We start from the raw sequence: 23,700 nt of genomic DNA, 5'->3' as shown, positions 1-23,700 counted from the left end.
AGCCAGAACTCAACAAGTTTGCCACCTTAATGAGCGTTCATCATGACAGTGACCGAGCCAGCCGGCCGGCCAACTGGGTAACTGGACGTTAACGGCGCCCTTGCAAGCTTGCTTACTGCTAGCTGCTTGCTGGGGCTGGCTCTTTATTTAACCAAGCCTCCATTTAGAATTTTTTGCAATATAGCTCAGAGCTTGGAACGCGTCGGAGGTATACCAATATATGTATTTATATAAATATATACATATAAAAGTATCATTTTAACGCTTCAGTGTCGCTGAACCGAGCTCTGAGAATTTTGTGTGAAAAAAAAGATAAATAAAATATTTTGTGTGAGCGTTGCCAACAGACGCATTTTTGTGATTTTAAATTTCAAGTAAAAGTGCTTATTGAGAAAGGATTTGAATAAGATGCTATTTATTCAAAAAACTATTTCAATTATCCTTTTGTGTGCCATACACTGCCAAGCCCTGGGAAGTGAGTGTCTTAATTCAAGAATCGTTCTGAATTGGAAAGTTAAGAAAAATAAACTCCTATTGTATTATTTTCAGCTACTGCCAATGGACGATTGTTTGCTTTTGAGAGCGGCAAATGTGAAATTACAATGTCGAATTTAGTAGAGGGCATGTTTCAAAACGAATTAAAAATACTGCTGGGTACACGCGCAAAGATACCACAATCGAAACTCTTACAATTTGATCTTTACACACGTCTGAATCCTCAGAAGCGACAATTGTTGCGTCCAGGTGACGTGGAAGTGCTTAAAAAGTCTAATTTCAATCCCAAGTGGCCAGTTCGGTTAGTGATTGGAAACGATTCCTTTGCATGCTTTTGCCAGATATAATTTTGTGTTTTTTTTGTTTTGTTCCATCAGGATACAAATTCATGGCTGGGCAGGAAGCAGCTCTAGTTGCTCCAATGCAGCCATCAAAGATGCTTATTTATCGCGAGGTGATTTTAATGTTATTATATTGGATTGGAGTCGCCAGTCGTTGGATATAAGCTATCCACGAGTCTCCAGACAATTGCAATCAATAGCCCAGACTTTGGCCAAATTCATTAAATTCTTAAATGCGACGACTGGAGTGCCATTCGAACAATTTTATCTAGTTGGCCACAGTGCTGGCTGCCATATCTCAGGCTTAACAGGAAAATTAATAAAACCACAACGTTTGGGAGCAATTATCGCTTTGGATCCTGCTGGACTTGTGCAGCGGTATTTGGGGCCCAAGGAGCGATTGGCCCCCGATGATGCCAACTATGTGGAGTCCATTCACACGGATGTCACATTGCTGGGTAATCCCAGTGATCGCTTGAGTCATGCATCTTTCTTTGTCAATTGGGGTCTCGGCCAGCCTCATTGTCCGAATGGAACGGCCACAGAATTTGATTTCGTATGCGATCACTTCGCTGCCTTGTACTACTATGTCGAGTCAGTGCGTCGCCCCCAAATGTTTGGAGCTGTGCGTTGTAATTCAGTGGATGACATTCGAACGGCAACTTGTGGATGTGCAGCGCCTTCGTCATCCCTCTGCACTCCCAATGCGTTTATGGGCGGTGAGCCAGCAGTGCCCAAGAAAGGTGTCTATTATTTTAGTACGCGGCAACATTTGCCATTTGCCTATAACGATGGCTTAGTCCATATACAAAAGCCCCAACCATCGACCGTGGCAGCAGCGCGACCATTAGGCAGATGATATTAAAACGATCAGTCAAATAGTTCGTTGGTTGGTGTTATTGGGGAGGGGAAAAAGCGCTACTACCAAATCTTTAATTCTAGGTGCATAAAAACTTAAGTTAATATATGTTTTAAGAAGACTTAATAAAGAATTTATAAAATATACATAACTAATATAAATTTGAAATTGTATTCATTATTTCAATTTATATATTTCATAGTCCATTACTGCTTTACTTGACACTTTAATCACAACAGCTAATTGGTGATTAGCCGAATTGAATTAAAAATAAAACTGGTTCAATGCTAAATAATAAAATGGTTAAGTCAATTTAGTTCCTGTCGACTAGAATTAAATTAATTTTAAGACAACTAATAAATAATAAACAATTAAAGAAATAGCAAGTAATACAGTAGGCAAATGCAAACGCAAAATGTTTTTAAATTACGTGTTGTTAACAAAGAGAGGTCCTAATTAAATAACTAATTAAATTTTCTTGTGCTTTTCCTATTCGTAATCCATTATTGTTAATAAACTTTAACAACAAATGTGAAAAGAAAAACTTTAAAACGAATCTTTTCTTAAACTTTCTTCCCATACTTAAATTAAATTTAACAAAGAATTTCGCTCACCTGACTAGGTCCAATACGGTAACTGGCCACATCTAGCTCATTGACAGCTAATATCTGCTCAACGCTAACATCCTTATTATTGCCCAACTCGCCGGCCAAAAGGCCAAAACGACGCACAAATTCCACTAATGGCACAGATTCAGGAAATCCCAGACGATGCAGTCGCGCTGCCTCTAACACTTGAGATCCACGCAACTGGAGAAAGAGTAATCATATTAAATGAAGCTACTTCTATAAACATGTATGTATTTCATCTCACCTGACTCCGTAGAAGTGGAATATTAACCATTTCCTCTTCACTGCCAGCCTGAGCCATGGCGTGCGAGTTAGGGGATCCGTTGGCCGTGTATTTGGCCTGTTTGCCTGCATTATGTTGCAGTAAATAACAATGGACAAAATGTGTTCCAGTACGGCGTAGTGTATCAATAATGCCATCCACAGTGAATTTCACTTGCAGCATTATGGAATTTCGTTTCACTCCGGCTGTGGTAAAGGATCGTCGAATGCTGGACACACGGCGCAAGGATTGGGTGCCCTCCAGACCGGCAAAAGAACCGCAAAAGACCATGGCTCCAGAGCCGCGGGTCAAAGAGCCGATATACAAACGATTAATTTCCTCGCGACTGCTGTCCTGCAATAGCGAGACAGCATTTCGGATTCCTGGATGCTCTCGACTATGTCGCACCCATCCATCGACTGCATAGAGCACAGGATTGGTGCCTTGCAAATGATGCAGGACCATCTGACGAGGACCTGCGCACTTGCGCAACAGTGAATGATGTTCTCGATCACCGTAGTGGGAAAATAAACGCTCTAGGAATGTGTCGTCATTTGAATTCGGATAGATGGCTTCCTCGTCGAGTAACCATAGAAGTCCACGACGATCGTGTTCCCGTAAGTCTCGCTGAGATGAGCGCACTACATGATTCTGTGGAGCTTTGTCAATGAGGGATATCAATGGACCCGGATGACTTTCCGTTGACTGGTCCATTTCAATTTCGACCAACTCTTGGGCATATCGATCACGTGGAGCAACCAATGTGGTATGATGAAATAGCATTTGCAATCGCTCCTGCAAATAATTGTGACGCAAATCACTTAAAGTGGCCCCCAATTGTTGGCCACAACTGGCTGGATTCTGAAAACCAGGCGTATCGATCAGCATGATAGATGCTATAGTGTGGGCCGATGTGCAGATCTGGCGATTTATCAAGGCTACAACTGCTGCCAAAGCCTCAGAATATAGGCCAATAACCAAAGCTTCCAAGCATTCCCAGGCCAACTCCTGTCCTCCGTCCGAGGTTGGTGACTTTGAGGGACTCAACTGGTTTCCGTTGGAATTGGGCTGTGTCAGTCCAAAAGCAGCCGCCGATAGATCTTCTAGATTTACACCCAACAGTCCGGCCGCTTTGCGTGCTGCAGTGGGATTGGCGAACTGAGTCCGAGCTGTTGAACCTGTGCCCAGCTTGGTCACACCGGCAATTCCCAAATGATAAATGGCGGCCAAAATACTCCAAATGCCTCGCACTGCCTTGGCATCAATGTTCAGCGTTTCGAAAGCCTGAACGGTGCGCATGAAATCATTTGCGGCTCGATGCCGATCCTCAAGTTTCTGGGAAAGCGATATAAACGGATGACTATCCTCGGATGTGATATTTTCCAAATGCAATTCTTTTTGCAGCAGCCCAGCTGCTCCGGCCAATAGACGCGTCATTATATGAAAGCTGTGCTCATGGGCTAGCCGACGCCCTGCCCGTTGACGTTCTGGCAGCAATACCTAGTGATGGAATAGGAAGATATGTGAGGGTAAATAAATGTACTTAGAATTATGAAATAATTTTATTTTTCAACTTACCTGCAGAGAAGCGGATGCTATTTGACCAGTCTGATCAAAATCCAAGCTAAGCAGCTGCGTCATTCGTGTTGCATTTGAATTGAGACATGTTTTTGTATTGCCAAAAGCCTCCAAAATGGTGCACAGAGCGCTAACCTTTTCCGCATTTATAAAATTATTGTATGCGCCTGAATAAAATATTCAGAAAATAAGATTTTTAGAGCATATTCCAGTTGCAAAAAAAACAATACATATGTATATATATTCCTATACATGATCTTCTGTCTTCTATACTTGTATATACCCTTTCCCTTAATTTGACCTATTTTTTAGTTTTTTATACTACGAGTAAACAACATGGTGGGTCTTACAGAACAACTATACACAGCCGATATCCGTCCCCTGATCTTCCTGCGCTTTTCCTACATCTAACAATGCTCTCAGTGAGTCTTGGAGACTTGACTAATTGCAGCTGCATTTCTAACCAAAATGCAAATGAACCAATCGAACGCAGAATGCAATTTTTTGTTGTATTTTTTGTTTTTCTCTTGGTGTGGCACCCAAACTGGGCCAGCCCACAGCGTACAACGCCAAAGAAACCACGTCTAGACATACCAGCAGCCAACGCCAAGTAGTTGAGAGCATGCTTAAAGCTTGTGGATTTGCCAGAACCAGATCGGCCCATGAATATGAGACTTTGATCGCGTCGCGATTCAACCAAACTCCTGTAGGCGGTCTGCGCCAGCGAATAGACATGGGGCGGCATATCCTCCGTCTTGCAGCCCCGGAACATGGAGACAACCTACGACGACGACAACAACAAAATTTGATAAATAACCTGACCAGGCCTGGGCAGAGCAACACATACCTTCTCGGAGTAGAGGGACAATGGAGCCATGGGATTGACCACTAGCAGCGTGGGCCCAGCTTTTGTGTGAATGAGATTGCTGGCATAACGCTGTCGCAGGCAATGCAACACAGACGCTTCATTTAGATATTTCAATTCGCAAATATCCTCGGCCAGATCCAGGGCAGGGCTGTTCTGTTTCTCGATATCATCCTCGTCGACAATCAACTCTTCGCCATTATGCAGCAGACGCACACTCAACTTATGTTCCTCGTGAGGCGTACCAGAAGCGGTGGGCGGCAATCGCAGGGCTGCCGTGAAGCCGCCACGATGTACCAGCCAAAGACGCTCCGGTTGGGTGGCATCAGCCACATCCGTATCCAAATCATTAACGTCGGTCTTACTTATACATCCTTCTTCTATGCCTCCTCCTCCAGTTCCATTCTCGTGGCGGCTCTGCAAAAAACAAAAACCAAAAGGAGATGACGATGAAAAATTGGGGTCAACATTTCGTTGGCGGCGCAACTTCTTAATGTGAAATGTGCATCTGTATTTGTTGTGTATGGATGTGTGTGTTTATGTGTTTGGTTTATTTTTGGGATCAGGGCACATTTTCACGCATTTATTCCATTTATTATCTCGCTTCACCTCGTCTACAGTTGAAACTGAATTTGGGTTTATTTCGGTGCATTTCTAAATTTGATCATGTTTTTTTCTAAATCCTAATTAGTGTTTGCCTCTAGACGCAGCCAAATGTTAGACGACGACTACGTCGACAACGTTCAAGACGGCGACGACATGGATGTGGATAGAGTGGAGTATGGCGGATGCGGTATTATGCAACTCAGTTCAATTTGAGAGCTATAAATGGCATTTATTTGTATCTCTTCGAGTCTTCTGCAGCATTAACATCAGCATCTGCCACAAGGCCTCATCTAAACACACCAACTTAGATCTCATCCCCATCCACAACCCATTCCACACTCCAGTCAGCACTTAAGTTCGATCATTATTTTGTAGTTTGTTTGCCGTTTCTGTGTGAGGTAATTATGAATATATTGTGCAAGGTTCATTTAACACTTTAAATTAAATTGTGTAATTAAAAAGTGATTGCAGGAGACTTTAGCATATCATTCAGTTTCCATTTAATTTTAAAAGTGTAATTAAAGCTCTTTAACTAAAGAGCCAGTTGTCAGTTGTTCTTAGCTAATTTGGTATCTGTGGGAATTGTTTTGGTTTTGGGTTTCCAATCCTCTTACGTCTGTTTTCTATTACTTTCTATAACAACTATTTTATAAAACTATTTCAAACTTTAAGACGCTCAAGTATTAAATTTACTTTAATGAGACGTATTTCTTGATAATGTTAATAAACGATGTTTAGAAAACCATAGTCTAGAATTGTTTAAATTTATTTAGTCTAGAAATTTGTTAAAATGGTTGATGATTTATCTTTTCACAGTTTTGTATATAGACACACACACACTAGATCTTACAACATTGTAAGAGAGGGACAAGGATAGACTGGGAAATGGGAAAATATTTGTAAACAAAAATTTAGAGTTTCATCATGCGGCGGGAGCTGCACGTATGTCCACTGTCAATCAATGCTGCTGCACTCACAAGAAAGTCAACGAACTCACCGCCGACGCCGATACGGACTAGAGAGACCGCCGAAGTTGATGAAACGCACAAATTAGAAACAAAGAAGGAGAGGAACAACAACAAAAGGCAACGCACATACAGAACAAACTAACTAACTAATTAACATGGAATAGGCAAAAGACAACAGAAGAAACAGAGGCAAAGGCAGAAGCAGACAGACAAGTAACAAAATGGGCTACTGTCAAGATTATGCTATGTGGTTGGTATTATGCAACTTTGACAAGAAAGAAAGAATGGACAATAGGAGGAATAAAGACTGCCATTTGACAATATGGAAAACAACAAAGCAATGCGACAACTAGTTGGAGTCTCGCCCTATCTCTTTTACCTCCTAAATGAATACTTCCGCTCGTTTGGGTCGCCGCATCGGGCACAGCTCGCCGATTGAGCCATAAAACCATAAATGCAGCGCGACAAGACGACGACCATATCGTAAATTATGGACGGTACATATCGGCCCACGCACAGTCCGAGGAGGAATCATCATAATAATAATAAATAAAAAATAACAAAAAACAAAAACAAAAAATAAAGGTATAGCAACTAAATCGGTTACTTTGGGTCATGGTTCGACGATCTATCGATCGTGTCTTTCGCTCCAACGATCGGTCCGGTGAGGGTTAGAAAGTTTTGACAACAGGCATAACACTGGTTAGCATGGAAATAGTTTTGTTGCAATTTGGAAATATGTATTGTTAACTTAAAAATCAAAAGTTAAGTGCGTATTTAGAACAATTAGAAGTTTCATATTTAATTATTATGTAACAAAGGTTGCCTAACACACGTATGTGAATGTCCTTCTTAGTACAATCTTAAAAAAATGTTTAAAAAAGATATATCACAGATGAAGGTGCATATTGCACATTCAAAAGTCATGTGGAATAGGCCATTAAACATATTGTAAGGGCTTTCTATTTAATATGTTAGTTAAGTTTCCTTGAGCTTGAGTTTGTTGGTAAGTGTAATTTGTTTATGCACACCTTTTTCTTGACGCTTGCATCATAATTTTTATAGTTGCAGGCCAGGGAACTAGCCCAGATGTTTGGCCATTGGAGCCCAGCATTTTGGGAGTCACGGCGTCGTCGAAACGAATTTCGTATGTTGGGAATAGGCGATTGGGGAGAGCTGGCGGCTATTGCGGCCACTGCTGCTGCATATTTTGAAGCAGCCACTGCTGAGCTGTTCCAGGGTGGACGTATTCCCGATGCTCCAATAGCTCCAACTTTGCCATTGTGCCGAAAACTCTGGGAACGGCTGGATGATCGCTCAAAAATTGGTGTCACCGGTTTGGCTGGTGGTGGCGCTTCTTTGGATTTATTAATCGATGTATGCAATATTTTTGGCGGGGCAAGAGATGAAGATGGCCAACTTGTGGAATTCTCTGAGCCACTCTCACTGATTGTTTCTGAACTAATGCTATTCTTACGCTGCGCTTTGGGTGTGGCCTTGACGCTGGGATGCGACTTAACTCCAGATGTTGCAGTTGTTGGTGATCTCTGTGATTTATGTGTGCCACAGGCATGCGCCTTGCCAGTGCAACCCTTGTGGAAGGAGGGATTCAGTCCGGAACCAGGCGCTGCGGGCACAGCGGGAACAATGCCACCCCGCAGCGTTTGCTCAAAGCTCTTGGGCTTCAAAAACATAGTCAGAGAGCCAATCGCGCTGCGGCAACTGCTAATTTGTTATATGATCACTGTGTACACACAATTGTCATGGCCAACAGCAGCAGCAGAGGCAGCACTTGGAGCATGACCAGACCACACCAGATCACCACAGATCACAAACGGAGCGGGAAGTAACTAAATAAAGTCGCTGTTATATGTATGTATGTAAGTAACGACGCGTGCTGAGAAATTGGAGCGCAAAACCTTGGAAATGCCTGTTTTTTGTTTGCTTTCGGCTTTTAACGCTTTGACATTAGAGACAAAAAGACACTCAAAAATGGCCAATCATCGAGCAATCGAGAGATTGATCTTTGCAATTGATTGATTGAGGATTTTGGCTGCACAAGAGTCTCGGCGCCGAGTCACGATGGCGGGGAGAATAAAGTTTTCACAATGCTGTGGGCGTTACGACTTCCAACTGAACTGAACTAAACAGACGGGGCGCGCGCGTTGTCTGTGTTGTCTTCTCGATTTCCGTACCGAACCTGGGCAATGTTTTCAACGTACTGACAGCCATGCTCCAACCTCAACGACGGCGAAGCGAGTAACAACAACAAAAAACGCGACAAAAACAGAGAGACAGAGAGACGTCGACGTCGACTCCAACAGAGATGTTGTTTGTGTAGGCCCAAAGTGGGTGTAGAAATGCACACACACACACACATATATATACACACAGCAGAGAACTGCAGTTGAAGTCGTCGTCTACGCTAACGTTGGCTAGCTGCTGGCTGCTTCGATGGATCTTTGAAGTGGGCTGCATGTTTTTAACTGCATACCAAAATGCAGTTCGAGTTTTTCCATTTGCAGTGTTGCCAAATTGTTTTTATACACTGTACAAAAATCTTCAAGTTTATTTTGTGAAGAACTTTGTCCCTCATATGCATATGTTGGATCAGCTTAATTGCCGGTCAAGTTAAAGATACCCTTCTAATCCATTGCTTTCTGAAAAATTCAATTGGTTACGCGATGCCAAAAGTTTGTAAGTGTATTAAAAAGTCGGCACTAGGAACATTTAGCCTTTCTTTTCATTTTGTTTTTCCCCCTTTTTCCTTGGCTTATTTTTATCTAAGTTGTATGAATGAAGTGAGTAATATGGTCGACCCACCCAAATGGCAAGCATTAAAAAAACACATCAATAGCGAAAAAAGGGCCAGGCCAGACCGCAGTACTTAACCAAGCTGAGCTAGCTAAATAAACAGCAAAAAAAATGTCAAACACGTTTCTAGCATAGTCAACAAGTCAATAAATATTAGCCCAAAGAATGCAATAGGCTGGGATTAGAACGCAATAGGCGAATATCAAACACTCTTCAATAAGGATCGGTTTATATACTATACACACATATATATATACATAAATGTATCTAACATAGTTAGGAATTTATATTCTTTATACTTCAATAAAACGCTCATTAAGAATTCTATCAAATAATTGAACAAAATCAACTGTGACTATTAACTTTTTAAAGAAAGTGTTAAAGTATAAAATAATAGTAACTTTAATAGGTATTAATTAAAGTTTATGTTTATGAATTGGCTTTCATGTGTAATAACAGAACTGCAGTTAAAAAAAAACAAAAACTTCTGTATCGAATTAACTAACATAGACAAAGGTTAGTCCTCTTAGCTTAATGACTGGCAGATTTTCTTATTCACTTTGAGGTAGATGTTTTTCCATTAATTATGATATTGGAAAGATAAATGTACATACATATGACATATGCGCTGACTAATCGCTAATCGATTGTCGCGGGCACTAACTTACCTGACGTTTAAAGCGTTTGCTGGCACTGCGTCGTAACGTATTGCAATTGCCATTAGTAATGGAATGATCGATCTCCTCAACGGTGGCTGTGCTGGGCGCCATGCAACGTTTGCTTAGCTCTACTAGCTCTGCAACTGGTTGTACCTAAAGATGGAAAAGATTTTTAGAAAACAGTTTAAGGAACTTTTTGATGGGATTATCTTACCTCAACGGTGACAGCATCACCGCTATTCCTGATCATTTCGATGATTATTTCCCGGGACAGTTCACCAACTGGAGTGCCATTCACTTTGATCAGACGATCGCCGGGCAAGAGACCTGTGGCGCCGCCTCCAGCACCTGGCTCGGCAAAGATAACCGGCCTAAAAATGGGCGACGTGAGCGATTCGCTGCGATCCAGGCAAATGGCCTTGCGAAGACTGAAACCAAAGTCCTGGCGTGGTGACTTCTGCCGTCTGATGACCAATTGTCTAGGTGGAGGCAACTGAACCAGCTGAACCGGAGGCAAAGGCAAATCCACATCAGAAAACTCATGAACTCTTGCCCAGCGATAAATTCCTTGAGATTCACCGATAGGACTTAAAGAGAACGGTGGCGTGGCAAACGATGAGTTTGTTGTATCTGTGAGACTGTCTGCACTTGGTGATGGCGATGTCAGGACATGTAAATGAGAGGTGTGACCGCCAGTAGATGCTGGCGTGGGGCCATAACGGGCATTTGCTGGTAATGTCATGGCACGCTGTTGTCCCGGTTGATCGCCATCTCCGCTGCGCAAACTTTCCACCGAAGTGAAGGAGGTGCCATGTTGACTGGAATTCGAACCAATTGAACCAGCAGCCCCGCGAGACGACGCCTCGTAGAGGAGCTCGTTTTGTATGGTATTACGCATAAGCATTTCGGGGGTACCAGCTCCTCCTCCTCCTCCACCGCCGCTGCCCGTAAAGGTAATCTCTTCGTGGACATTACTCATATTGCTGCGGGAACCCTTTAAAATGCCCCGCTTGGGCGGCTTTGGAGGAACTGGTGGCAGAAAACGGTTCTGTAAAAAAAATTTCCTTTAGTCGGCCTTTCAGGGAAGCCCGTTTTTTTATTTTGCTCACCTTTAAGCCTCCTGCCATTAGGGAATGTGTGAGCTCGCTGTAGTTCACATTAATACCGGAGCCATTTGTTGATGTCCGACTCTCAATGTGAGTCATCACAGATGCTACAATCTCTTCATTGCCACGGTCCAGTTCGGGGCCGTTGCCGTTTCCAGCATTGGCTGCTCCGCCTCCGCCCGCTGCAGGGCTATCAGCATTCAGAGCCGCGAAGAAATCGGCACTATAATCAGCTGTAATACCGCTGGGCAGCTTTTCCTTCTCCTTTCGTCGGCCGCGAATCTTTAGAGAGCGGCGAACTTCATCCAGACGAAGGAGTTCATCTGTACTCATGCTGCCAGTGACTCCACCAATGCCTCCACCTCCGACTCCACTGATACCACCTTTAGCCTCTTTGCGCATTTTCTTTTCACGTTTCCGTCGCTCCTTGTCTTCATCGCCGGCGCTTTTTTTCATAAAGTTAAACATTTTGAGTGTGTCTCCTTATATGCTAACTGCAAGAGGGAAGAAATGGGATGAGACACAGGGTTAGTTAAATTTAATGACCTGCAAAGTTCAAGGGCGTGCCCCAAACAGATTCTGCACCTTTTCGTTAGTCTGCACTAATTCGATTTGCGTTTTCTTTTACTTTTCTTCCTCTTCTGTTTTTGCTATGTACCCGGCCTTACCACCCCCACTCTACCCATCCAATCAGCGTCTTTGTTTTGCGCACTGTGTCGCAACACTAAGTTTTTGAAAATTAAATCGAATCGCTTTGCATTGCATTGCAAATTGTGTACTCATATTTAACTTTACTAATGTTAAACCTATTTTCTTGGATTCACAATATTTTGATTTTATTATAATCACGATTTTATTGTCACTTGTCCCACTGTTCAACCACACTCGTTCTGCAGAGAAACCCTGCGAGCAATGCACTCGTACCCGCCCGCACAACAACAGTTATCTTTCCACATTTGTATGTGTTCATGTGCAAGCAAATGTGTGTGTGTGTGTGTGGCATATTTGCAAAATCACATAAACAATACGTCTGGTATGCATAATTCGTCACATTTCTTTTGCCTTTCTTGCCGATTCTGCTTTTGATGTCAAGCTTTGCTTTTGTCATTGTGGCCTCGTATTTGTTATTATTTATTCAATTATGCGCTTTCTTTTTCATGTCGCTGACTTTGTTTTGTTTTCACACACGCACGCACTTATGTACATACATACATATGTATATGCACTCTCACACACCCACACGAAGACACAGATGGGTTTTACATTGGTATTGAATGTACTACATGCAAAGTTTTAATGTTTTATTTATGCACTTAATTGATTTTCCTTTATTATGCACTTTTTGAAACACTTGCCTCATAATCACATTAATCAATTCAAGATCCGATCAGCAAACAATTTCAACGAATTTTTCGAATTATAAGACAACAAACAAAAAAAGAAAGCGAACGGCAAGAGCTGGAGAATAGTGATGAGAAAGCCCATCGATACACAAATACATCATTTAAACTCACATCACTACTAAAAAAAACATTGCGTTTATCGGTTATCGGCGATTAAGTGTTGCCAGAATGCATTCGGCGTTGCCAGACTTGGAGAAAAATAAAAAACGCGTTAGTGAAACGCGCGCAATACAAAAACGCGTGAGAAAAACGCGCGCGTTTCAAAAACGCGTGAGTAAACCGCTCGAACATGTTCGAATGAGTAAAACGCTCGAACATTTACTATCAAACTCGAACATGTTCGAGCGTTTTACTCACGCGATTTAAAACGCGTGAGTAAACCGCTCGAACATTTGAGTAAACGCGCGAACATGTTCGAGTTCGCGAGTAATTTTCGAACATGTTCGATGTGGTTGCGGCGAGAGGGCAAAAATTTACGGCGAGAGCGAAAGAATTTACGGCGAGAGTTCAAAAATTTACGGCGAGTTCGCGAGTAAAAAAAGTGAAAAAAAGTGTTGATAAAAACAGAGAGAGACAGACAGAGTTACAGAGCAGGAAAATTTTATATGTGTGTGTCTATGAAAATATAAACTGCAACAAATGTGTGTTGCAAGCACGGAGCATCATATACTTTTATCAACAACAACGTGTTTCAAACAAATAAAAAGTCGGGTGATATAGTTAAAACTAAAATTTTCATTGCTGCCCCTGCCCGCACTGTCGTTTCCGTCGCTGGTGTCTGGACGTCACCGTCAGTCGCAGTCTTACGCTGTCTCACTCACTCTCACGGAACGCAGGAAAAGAAAAAACAAATAAAAAAGAAAAGCAAAAAAGTGAAAAACAAAAGTCTGTTCTTTTGACCAAATAGGTGGGTAAATTTAAAATACAGATACATATATGAATGTACATACATATGTATTCCGATGAGAAGAGGGTGTGTGGTAGGAGCAAGAGAAGCAATTTTATGCCAAATTCCAATAAACAGTCATGGCCTTTGATAACTGTAAATGTATATGTAAGTGTCTGTGTCTAGACATGTTGCGCTGCTTGATCATTGCGCTGCCCGCCCCCTGTCTTAACCATCCTTCCTCTGTCTGGCCTCGTATTTTGCAATGCAATGTAGTGAATGCGTGTATGTGTGTGTATTTTGTCGATTTTATTTTATGTATGTACATTTGTTTACAGTTTTAGATAGCAAAATTTGTACAGCCGGCAGAGGCAGAAGCGGCAGCAGCAGCAGGCCATCCATTCGTTTTGTCTCCCAAGTTGATTTGACATTTTTTTGTGTGTGTGTTTTTTTTTTTTTTGCAAATTGTAAACGAATATGCTTTATCTATATCCATCACTTTCGCACTTTATGCCAACATATGTACATACATACATACACTTGCACACGTATAAGTTCATGAACGACTTGTTTTGATTTAATTTCGCGGTAAATGCAATCGCAAATTTTACAACCATACATACATATGTATGTAGCTGTACATATGTATATGTGCATATACATCTATGTATGTATGTACTCGTATCGCCTTCGCTTCGGCTGCGTAACATGGCGGGGAATTCGTTTCAAGCCAAATACAACAACAACAGCTACAGCAAATTGCTGGCGCCTACGACAGACTCACACATACAAACATCTGCATGTGGGCCAATGACTAACTGAGAGGGAGTGACACAGAACGGCAGAGAGAGAGATACAATGGTCGAAAGGAGGGGGAAAACTAGAGCTGGGTGGTGGGCCCTTTTGGGGAAAAACGGAAATGCCGTAGATAATTTTACGATCCATTTTTTTTGTGCAGCAGCTAGCTCTGCTGACGCAAGCGCCAAAAACAACAACAACAACAATTGAGAACTTGTCATAAACATGCAAAATATCTATAATCAACTAAAATGCAACAAAATCCGCCTAAACTACGCACTTGACTTAGTGATGATAAATTGATGCGAAAGGATTAGCAGGCAGGAAGAAAGTCCTAAATCTGACCATTTATAAATTGATAAATTATTAATTTTGCTTCCTCATTTATTCACAGAATTTACCCAAACATTCTTACTTGGCCAAGGCGTTAAAAACAGCCTCATCACGAATTACTTACCCTTTGCCCTACAGAGGCGATCAACCGTGGTTGCCGCCAGCGCAAGCGCTGCTGCAACAGGATCTGCCTCATCGACATCAGCAGCACCATTAACCACAAGTGGACAGCAGCCGTTAGTCTTGAATCTTTCCAACAACAATCATAGTGGTAGTCCCGCATTGAGAGCTGGGCTAGGACTAAACGACAACAATATTGTTTCTAAAACACACATCGACAACCACAAGAACATGTCTATGAATGCACCATTCGGTAACCCAAGCAGCAGCAGCGCGGGCAGCAGCAGCAGCAACTATAATACCAGCACCAGCACAACAGGTTGCAGCACTGCCAGTGCGTCATTGAGTATTGATCGTACGTTTGGAGCCTTCCCACAGATCGTAAAGGAGGGTTGGCTCCAGAAACGTGGCGAACACATTAAGACATGGCGCCAACGTTACTTTATCCTGCGCGCCGATGGTACTCTAATGGGTTACCGTAGCAGGCCCCCAGATAGGGCCACTCCCACACAATCGGAGCAGCTGCTAAACAATTTCACAGTACGTGGATGCCAGATCATGACAGTGGATCGGCCCAAGCCGTTCACATTTATCATACGTGGCCTGCAATGGACCACAGTGATTGAGCGAACGTTCGCAGTAGACACCGAGCTGGAGCGCCAGCAATGGACCGAGGCCATACGCAATGTGGCCAGTCGTTTAAGCGAAATGGGAGAGACGGCCATGACGCCATCCGTACAAACTGATATGGCTGATGTGGATATGGCTGGCATAGCCGAGGATGAGCTCTCCGAACAATTCTCTGTTCAGGGCACAAAACGCAACAGCAGCGGCGTGAAGAAAGTGGTAAGTACATGCTTTCACACAAAATCTTATGATATTTTGAATAACTGATCTGTATATTTAACACAGACTCTGGAAAACTTTGAGTTCCTCAAGGTGCTGGGTAAAGGCACGTTTGGCAAGGTTATTCTGTGTCGTGAGAAATCCACAGCCAAATTATACGCAATTAAAATTCTCAAAAAGGAGGTTATCATACAGAAGGATGAAGTGGCGCATACTTTAACAGAAAGTCGTGTGCTTAAATCAACAAATCATCCGTTCCTTATCGTAAGTGTATACCTCTAGTATATATGTATACCCCTGTTCACATCTCTAATTAACGGTTTTCGAACTCTCTTTATATGTGGTCCTGCAGTCTCTTAAATATTCATTTCAAACAAACGATCGCCTTTGTTTTGTCATGCAATACGTGAACGGAGGCGAATTGTTTTGGCATTTGAGCCATGAACGCATCTTTACCGAGGAGCGTACCCGTTTCTATGGTGCGGAGATAATATCCGCTCTTGGCTATTTACACTCTCAGGGCATTATATATCGTGACTTAAAACTTGAAAATCTTTTGCTGGACAAAGATGGTCACATTAAAGTTGCTGATTTTGGTTTATGTAAAGAGGATATAACATATGGACGTACAACGAGAACGTTTTGCGGTACACCGGAATATTTAGCGCCGGAAGTATTAGATGATAATGATTATGGACAGGCGGTAGATTGGTGGGGCACAGGTGTTGTTATGTACGAAATGGTAAGTGCATTGTCTACTTTATAATTAGCAACTATAAATATCAATCTTGTTGTATTCCATAGATTTGCGGCCGTTTGCCCTTCTATAATAGAGACCATGATGTTCTCTTCACATTGATATTGATCGAAGATGTTAGATATCCACGCAATATTTCCGATGAGGCTAAAAGTCTGCTGGCGGGTCTGCTGGCCAAGGATCCCAACGCCCGTTTGGGAGGCGGACAGGATGATGTCAGGGAAATACAAGCGCATCCATTCTTTGCGAGTATTAATTGGACAGATTTAGTACAGAAAAAAGTAAGAACTTCTATATTTTTAGTGTAATTTTATCAAATCCCTAGAATTGTTAATGTGTATCTAATAATGCGGTTATATTTTCAGATACCGCCGCCATTTAAGCCTCAGGTTACATCGGATACGGATACGCGTTATTTTGATAATGAGTTCACGGGCGAAAGTGTTGAACTGACTCCACCGGATCCTACTGGACCGCTAGGATCTATAGCCGAAGAACCGCTATTTCCGCAGGTATGCTTTTTCAATCAAACATTGTGAATCCCTGACTAAATCAATGTTACCTTTCGCACCCACAGTTCAGCTATCAGGGAGATATGGCCTCCACGTTGGGCACCTCGTCGCACATTAGTACTTCCACAAGTCTCACATCGATGCAATAGAACAAGAAGTCTAACAAAAGAACAACAACTAACGAGTTTTTGTTTTGTTTAATTTACTTTTCCCCCGTTTTAGTTTAACATGCACATACGCATCATGTCCAGTTTCATCACCACCAGCCCAAGCCCCTCCCTTACATACTATATAACTATAAACCTATAACTATGAACTATATATTGAAATGGAAACAATTAATATAAATAATAATACTTTTTTATACTTGCTAAGTTTATACCACAATAATAACGAAGAAAACTTCAAATAATAGTAACTTATTTTTCATACATAAAAACAATATATTTAAAAAAGAAAGAAACAACAACAACGGGCAGTTGAAAAACAAAATAAAACGATAAAATGAAACAGCTAACAAAATACTACATATGATAATACATATACATTTAAACATAAATCTAAATATATACAATTTTTAAGTATAAACAAGATTTAGTTAATTTTTAAATCAAGTAAAATATTGATTAAGCAAACACACACCCACACAAACTCCGACACTCACACCCACACGTAGCATATAGGGCACATCAAGTTGAATTAACTGAGCAGCAACAAATCGAAATATAGAAAATACACACACTCAGACATTATCTATGCTCCAAAGAAAGTAGAGAGAAACGACAAGAAAAGAAAACAGTTGAGAAACATTGCCTCTAATATGCTGTGCTTTATGAAAGAAAACGATAAACGACAACACATAAACAGCAGAGAAACTATTAATTGATAGAAATGAAACCACAACAACAAACATAAATAAGTTAAACAAGTGGCGCAAAACAAAAAGAAATTAGCATACAATTTTTAAAATTTGCTGCCTATTTTCTTTAATTGAAATTTATTTTATACACAAAATATTTGTACATATTTTATATATGAAAAATAAAAATTTGTGTCATGTAAACGGAATTTCTTCATATTGAATTTACATAAACAAAAAGAAAAAAAATTAAAAGGTTTAACCTTTCATACACAAAAAAAAAAAAAAAAAAAAAAAAAAACAAAAACAGACAAAAAAAAAAAACCAATTTTAGAATCATTAAGATTAAACTCTTTGTCATTTAGTCTTTGGCATTGCAATTGCATTAACAAGTTTCTGTATACTTAGCAAATCAGGAAAGTAAACCGACTTACAACAGATAGTTCCAAAGGGAATACATATTATATTATATATACAAAAACAAAAAAAACAAAAAACCAAGGACAACATTTTGATATTTTTATATGCGCAAAACATTACTACAAATTCGACAAAAAAAAAACCCTTAATTGTATATAAAATTTATAAAATAAAGTAAAAAACATGTTCGGGCATTTCAAATTAAATGACTTGCTAAATAAATAGTAAAATCTCTCTAAAAGATAATGTGAAAGAAACTAACAAAAAAAAAACTACCTACTTCCTTACCCCAAATCCTCATTTCAAAATGCATCTAAATATGTGCTTGGCAAAATAAGAAATATTATTTTATTGGGCTTGAATGCAACAACAAAACACAGATAAGGATGTACATGTTTTTGAGATACTAAGAGTTTAATCAACTAGATCAGATTAATTCAGTTCGGATTTACACGCGGCACATAACACATACAACATAAGACTTGGAAAACGATATTGAATCTATAACTGAATATTTACGATAAACTCTAATATATTAGAGAGCTTGATGTGGATCTTGTAGTCTTTGGTTGTGTGTGTGTGTGTTTGTGTGTGTAGACATATAGATAGCCAATATCAAACTCAGACCGATCAAGCAATACATAGTGAAAATTTTATAAGCGTGGCTTATGAAAACAACCTTATTTGGCTTGGTTTTCCATTGATTTTTGTAAACAAATGCCTTTCAGTTACAGACGAGACGACAGATATTTATATATGCATATAAAGTATATATATATATATATATCTAGCTGACCAAAAACAATCAAACCGAAATCTGCCAATGTCCGTAATAACGGCAAGCTTTTGTATATATATAAACATATATACATATGTCTATTATACACATATGTATACATACATTCATATATATATGAAGATTACAATGACAAACACATAATACATACATACATACATATGTGAAAAGTTAGCGAAAGGGAGAGCGATATCGAAAGAAGAGAATTAGCTGCATAATTACATTTTGCCCCTGTCCTTGCACCTGCTCCCTCCCTGACTCCCTTTCCCATCCTTGTAACCAACTCAAATTTATTTTTGTATACTGTGAAAAAATAATGATATATGATATATGTGTGTTTTTTTTTTCACCCACATCTTGTACTGCAAACTACAATGTGTTCTAAGGAGATGACTCTAAACTTGTCTATATATATATTCATATATATACATTAAATGTCAAAGTTTAAAGTGTTGTTTTTTGTATAGGGAAAGAGCAGAAAGAGAGAGAGAGAATGAACAGAAAATAAATCCGAAATAAAGAAATACTGTAGATGTAATTTTGGATAGGAAAAACTATGAATAATTATAATGATAATACCAATAATAAATAAGCTGATTTGTAAATTAATTGAAAACGACAATTGAGCAGCAACACATGTAGATAATATACGATCTGCATAAGTAACAGTAACTGCAAATATATACGAATATATATATATATCTTATATATATATATATATACATTGATTATGATTAATTTATACGCGCTTACGCCTACCAACCAACATGCATAGAAATTATATAAATGCATAGAAAAACCAAGTTTATTATATACAGTGACAAAAAATGATTATAATAAAAATACACAAACAAAATGCTGAATTACACGAAAATCCAATTGGGCAACGGGTATAAATATTATTCAGTAAAACTATCTAGATCCCATTATCGTTAATCATGGTGATTGAATCATCAGAATCTAATTGACAACCCTTTAATATGGTTACTTTCTAAAAACTCACCGAAAATTTCGAAAACTAAAAAACATTATGGCTAAAAAGCAAAGCGTTTCCGACTGCCAGACGACTTAACTCTACACAAAACTAATACTGACCACATATACAGACATTTGCTTAACAAGAATCAGTCAACAACTCCACGTCAAACAGCGCTGACGTGTAAAAAATTGTATGTTCAGTATAATTGTAATATTTCAAAAACATACAGTGTTGTAGTTCATTAAATGTTTAAGATTTTTTTCTTTTTGTTGTTTCGTGAACTATTTCGAAAGTAAGAAATTAAAAACTTTGGCTTACCTTAAGCCTTGAGGTATTATGAACATTATTAAGTCATTGAAAAACATTTCAATCATTTACATATATGTTTGAATACATATTAAATGATTCTGAACCAAATCGGAGAACCCAACAGTTTGGCAACGCATTAAAGAACTTGCAACTAGTTAAAGTTTCTAAAAGTCTTGTTTTCATATACATAATTTCGCGGTAAATGCAATAGCAATACTACAATTATATGGCGCCGACATTAACAAACACACACAGAGAGACCTGGGTGTAGGCCAATGACTAACTGAGAGGGGGTCTGACCCAGTGGGAAACCGAGACACAATGGTGAAAAGAGAAGGGTTGTTGGTGGGCCCTTTGGGGGAAAAAAACGGAAATGCCGTGGATATTTTTACGATCCAATTTTTTGCGATGCAGCTAGCCGACGCTGACGCAAGCGCCAAAAACAACAACGACAATAGCAATAACAACAATTGAGAACTTGTCATCAACAACAACAAACTACATAACTAAACTGCAACAAAAAGAAAATGTGTTTAAACTGCGCACTTGCATTGGAGATGAGCATTTGATGTAAGCGGACTGTGCGGAAGAAGGCCAGAGCTAGATATTCCGTCTTAATTCTACAGGATTAATTGGTGTAATTAACTGTGTATCTGTTTTGCTTCTTATTTTTCAGAACTTTTTCATATTTCCGTTGAAAAAAATCTTATCAAGAATAACCTACCGCTTACCCTATAGAGCCTACGACTAACTGATAATAACATCATTTCTAAAACGTCGACATTTACACCAACATGTCGAGGAGTCAATCATTCCGGAACCCAACCAGCAACCGGGAAAGCAGCTGTAATACCAGCGATTTCTTCCAGATTGTGAAGGAGGGTTGGCTTCATAAACGTGGCGAACACATTAAGACATGGCGCCAACGTTACTTTATCCTGCGCGCCGATGGTACTCTAATGGGTTACCGTAGCAGGCCCCCAGATAGGGCCAGTCCCATACAATCGGAGCAGCTGCTAAACAATTTCACAGTACGTGGATGCCAGATCATGACAGTGGATCGGCCTAAGCCGTTCACATTTATCATACGTGGCCTGCAATGGACCACAGTGATTGAGCGAACGTTCGCAGTGGACACCGAGCTGGAGCGCCAACAATGGACCGAGGCCATACGCAATGTGGCCAGTCGTCTAAGTGAAATGGGAGAGACGGCCATGACGCCATCTCTACAAACAGATATGACCAATGTCGATATGGCTGGCATAGCCGAGGATGAACTGTCCGAACAATTCTCTGTCCAGGGCACAAGACGGCACAGTAGCGGCGTCAAAAAAGTGGTAAGTGCATCCTTACATCAGTTGATTCAAATTTATAAAGTATATATTTTATACAGACCCTGGAAAACTTCGAGTTCCTCAAGGTGCTGGGTAAAGGCGCGTTTGGCAAGGTTATCCTGTGTCGTGAGAAATCCACAGCCAAATTATACGCAATTAAAATTCTCAAAAAGGAGGTTATCATACAGAAGGATGAAGTGGCGCATACTTTAACAGAAAGTCGTGTGCTTAAATCAACAAATCATCCGTTCCTTATCGTAAGTGTATACCTCTAGTATATATGTATACCCCTGTTCACATCTCTAATTAACGGTTTTCGAACTCTCTTTATATGTGGTCCTGCAGTCTCTTAAATATTCATTTCAAACAAACGATCGCCTTTGTTTTGTCATGCAATACGTGAACGGAGGCGAATTGTTTTGGCATTTGAGCCATGAACGCATCTTTACCGAGGAGCGTACCCGTTTCTATGGTGCGGAGATAATATCCGCTCTTGGCTATTTACACTCTCAGGGCATTATATATCGTGACTTAAAACTTGAAAATCTTTTGCTGGACAAAGATGGTCACATTAAAGTTGCTGATTTTGGTTTATGTAAAGAGGATATAACATATGGACGTACAACGAGAACGTTTTGCGGTACACCGGAATATTTAGCGCCGGAAGTATTAGATGATAATGATTATGGACAGGCGGTAGATTGGTGGGGCACAGGTGTTGTTATGTACGAAATGGTAAGTGCATTGTCTACTTTATAATTAGCAACTTTATCTATGAATTTTGTTGTATTCCACAGATTTGCGGTCGTTTGCCCTTTTGTAATCAAGATCATGATGTTCTCTTCACATTGATATTGATCGAAGATGTTAGATATCCACGTAATATTTCCGATGAGGCTAAGAGCCTTCTTTCTGGACTTCTGGTCAAAGATCCCAACGCCCGTTTGGGAGGCGGAAAGGATGATGTCAAGGAAATACAAGCACATCCATTCTTTGCGAGTATTAATTGGACAGATTTAGTACAGAAAAAAGTAAGAACTTTTATGTTTATAGTTCTCCTTAGGGACTTACTGGCTCTAGTTGGTTAATGTGTATCTAATAATGCGGTTATATTTTCAGATACCGCCGCCATTTAAGCCTCAGGTTACTTCGGATACGGATACGCGATATTTTGATAATGAGTTTACGGGCGAAAGTGTTGAACTGACTCCCCCAGATCCAAGTGGACCGTTGGGCTCTATAGTCGAGGAGCCTTTATTTAAGCAGGTAAGCTAACTGGATTCCTTTAACGGTTTCAACCTTTTTATTGAACAATGTTATTTTCCCTGTACACAGTTCAGTTATCACGGAGATATATCATCCACGTTGGGCAGCTCGTCGCACATTAGTACTTCCACAAGTCTCACAGCGATGCAATAGAACAAGAAGTCTAACAGAAGAACAACAACTAACAAGGTTTTGTTTTGTTTAATTTACTTTTCCACGTTTATCCTTTAGTTTAACATGCACCAATGCCCACTGGCTCAATCCCATTCTTTATACCTGTTACTCTGGACTGTTTTTAGCGTAGATATAATTTTGGAAAAACCGATGAACTATTATATCGATAATATCAGCGTTAAATGAACGAATTTGTAAATGAATGGAAATAGACAAATGTCCAGCAAAATATAAGATAGAATCTGCATAAGTAATATCTAGTTATTAAAATTAGTACATTGGTTATCAATAAATTTTGGGCTAAAGTTTACTAATAAAAATGCATAGAAATTCTATAAACTAGGAACTAGAATATCAGTAATTTTATAAAGACTATCAATAAATCCATTATATGAGAATATCAACCAATAAATTGACCATTCCTGAAAGAACTTTGGACAATCCACTGTAAAGCCGATTCATTTTAAAAGCTGAACCAGCTATCCGCATTTTATTCATTTTTTCCATCTTACAATTAGTCTAACCCGTTGAAAATTATTTTTCTGTTGCTCTAGGTGCGTTTGACCACCTCCTTTTTTTTTTTTATTTTTTATTTTCGCAAATTGGGTCAAGAAAACTATGTGCGATGCCAGGTTACAGCTAAAAAAGGCAATGAAAAACTGACTGGACAAGCGCCAATGACCGACTTTATTATTCGGGAGCGGGAGCATGAAAAGCAGGCAACCA

At 40.0% G+C, this 23,700-nt stretch overlaps 4 protein-coding genes across 8 annotated transcripts in view; 3 read left to right on the top strand and 1 right to left on the bottom strand.

Moving 5' to 3' along the window:
• Positions 1–11,919, bottom strand: part of Mhcl (Myosin heavy chain-like) — a 28,269-nt gene extending 16,350 nt beyond the window's left edge. For 2 of the 3 annotated variants that reach the window (XM_068301991.1, XM_068301992.1), the window contains exons 1-6: positions 7,635–8,312; positions 5,012–5,446; positions 4,759–4,945; positions 4,165–4,331; positions 2,569–4,086; positions 2,310–2,504 (exon numbers count right to left, since the gene is read on the bottom strand). In XM_068301991.1, coding sequence (XP_068158092.1) covers positions 2,310–2,504; positions 2,569–4,086; positions 4,165–4,331; positions 4,759–4,945; positions 5,012–5,446; positions 7,635–8,297 — 3,165 coding nt within the window. In that variant the 5' untranslated portion in view covers positions 8,298–8,312. Of the gene's footprint in view, positions 1–2,309; positions 2,505–2,568; positions 4,087–4,164; positions 4,332–4,758; positions 4,946–5,011; positions 5,447–7,634; positions 8,313–10,085; positions 10,230–10,290; positions 11,125–11,185; positions 11,677–11,767 lie in introns of those variants that run through there. The other variant, XM_068301990.1, reaches the window with a different exon arrangement.
• Positions 409–1,695, top strand: sxe2 (sex-specific enzyme 2). The gene is made up of 3 exons (XM_068301798.1): positions 409–475; positions 550–796; positions 873–1,695. Exons 1-3 carry the CDS (start codon positions 409–411, stop codon positions 1,693–1,695), a joined length of 1,137 nt encoding a protein of 378 aa, XP_068157899.1.
• A 2,881-nt stretch (positions 11,920–14,800) lies between the features above and the next one.
• Positions 14,801–17,905, top strand: LOC137584157 (RAC serine/threonine-protein kinase-like). The gene is made up of 6 exons (XM_068299407.1): positions 14,801–15,568; positions 15,635–15,832; positions 15,921–16,310; positions 16,373–16,606; positions 16,691–16,837; positions 16,903–17,905. Exons 1-6 carry the CDS (start codon positions 14,954–14,956, stop codon positions 16,984–16,986), a joined length of 1,668 nt encoding a protein of 555 aa, XP_068155508.1. The 5' UTR covers positions 14,801–14,953; the 3' UTR covers positions 16,987–17,905.
• Positions 17,906–20,048: 2,143 nt separating this feature from the next.
• On the top strand, positions 20,049–23,405 carry LOC137584971 (RAC serine/threonine-protein kinase-like). Of its 3 annotated transcripts, none has more exons than XM_068300585.1 (7): positions 20,049–20,183; positions 20,877–21,537; positions 21,594–21,791; positions 21,880–22,269; positions 22,332–22,565; positions 22,654–22,800; positions 22,870–23,405. In XM_068300585.1, the coding sequence occupies exons 2-7, from the start codon at positions 20,995–20,997 to the stop codon at positions 22,951–22,953; spliced, it is 1,596 nt and encodes a 531-aa protein (XP_068156686.1). In that variant the 5' UTR covers positions 20,049–20,183; positions 20,877–20,994; the 3' UTR covers positions 22,954–23,405. The 3 variants fall into 3 exon arrangements, with proteins under 3 accessions (XP_068156686.1, XP_068156688.1, XP_068156687.1); XM_068300587.1 differs by having other exon boundaries at positions 20,066–20,081; XM_068300586.1 differs by lacking the exon at positions 20,049–20,183 and adding an exon at positions 20,270–20,770.
• The last annotated feature ends 295 nt before the right edge of the window (positions 23,406–23,700 follow it).

The sequence above is a fragment of the Drosophila tropicalis genome, unplaced genomic scaffold, assembly GCF_018151085.1.
Source record: "Drosophila tropicalis isolate 14030-0801.00 unplaced genomic scaffold, ASM1815108v1 contig_878, whole genome shotgun sequence".
NCBI lineage: Eukaryota > Metazoa > Arthropoda > Insecta > Diptera > Drosophilidae > Drosophila > Drosophila tropicalis.
Note: the sequence above shows the minus strand (reverse complement) of the source record. Positions and strands in the feature narration are given on the sequence as shown.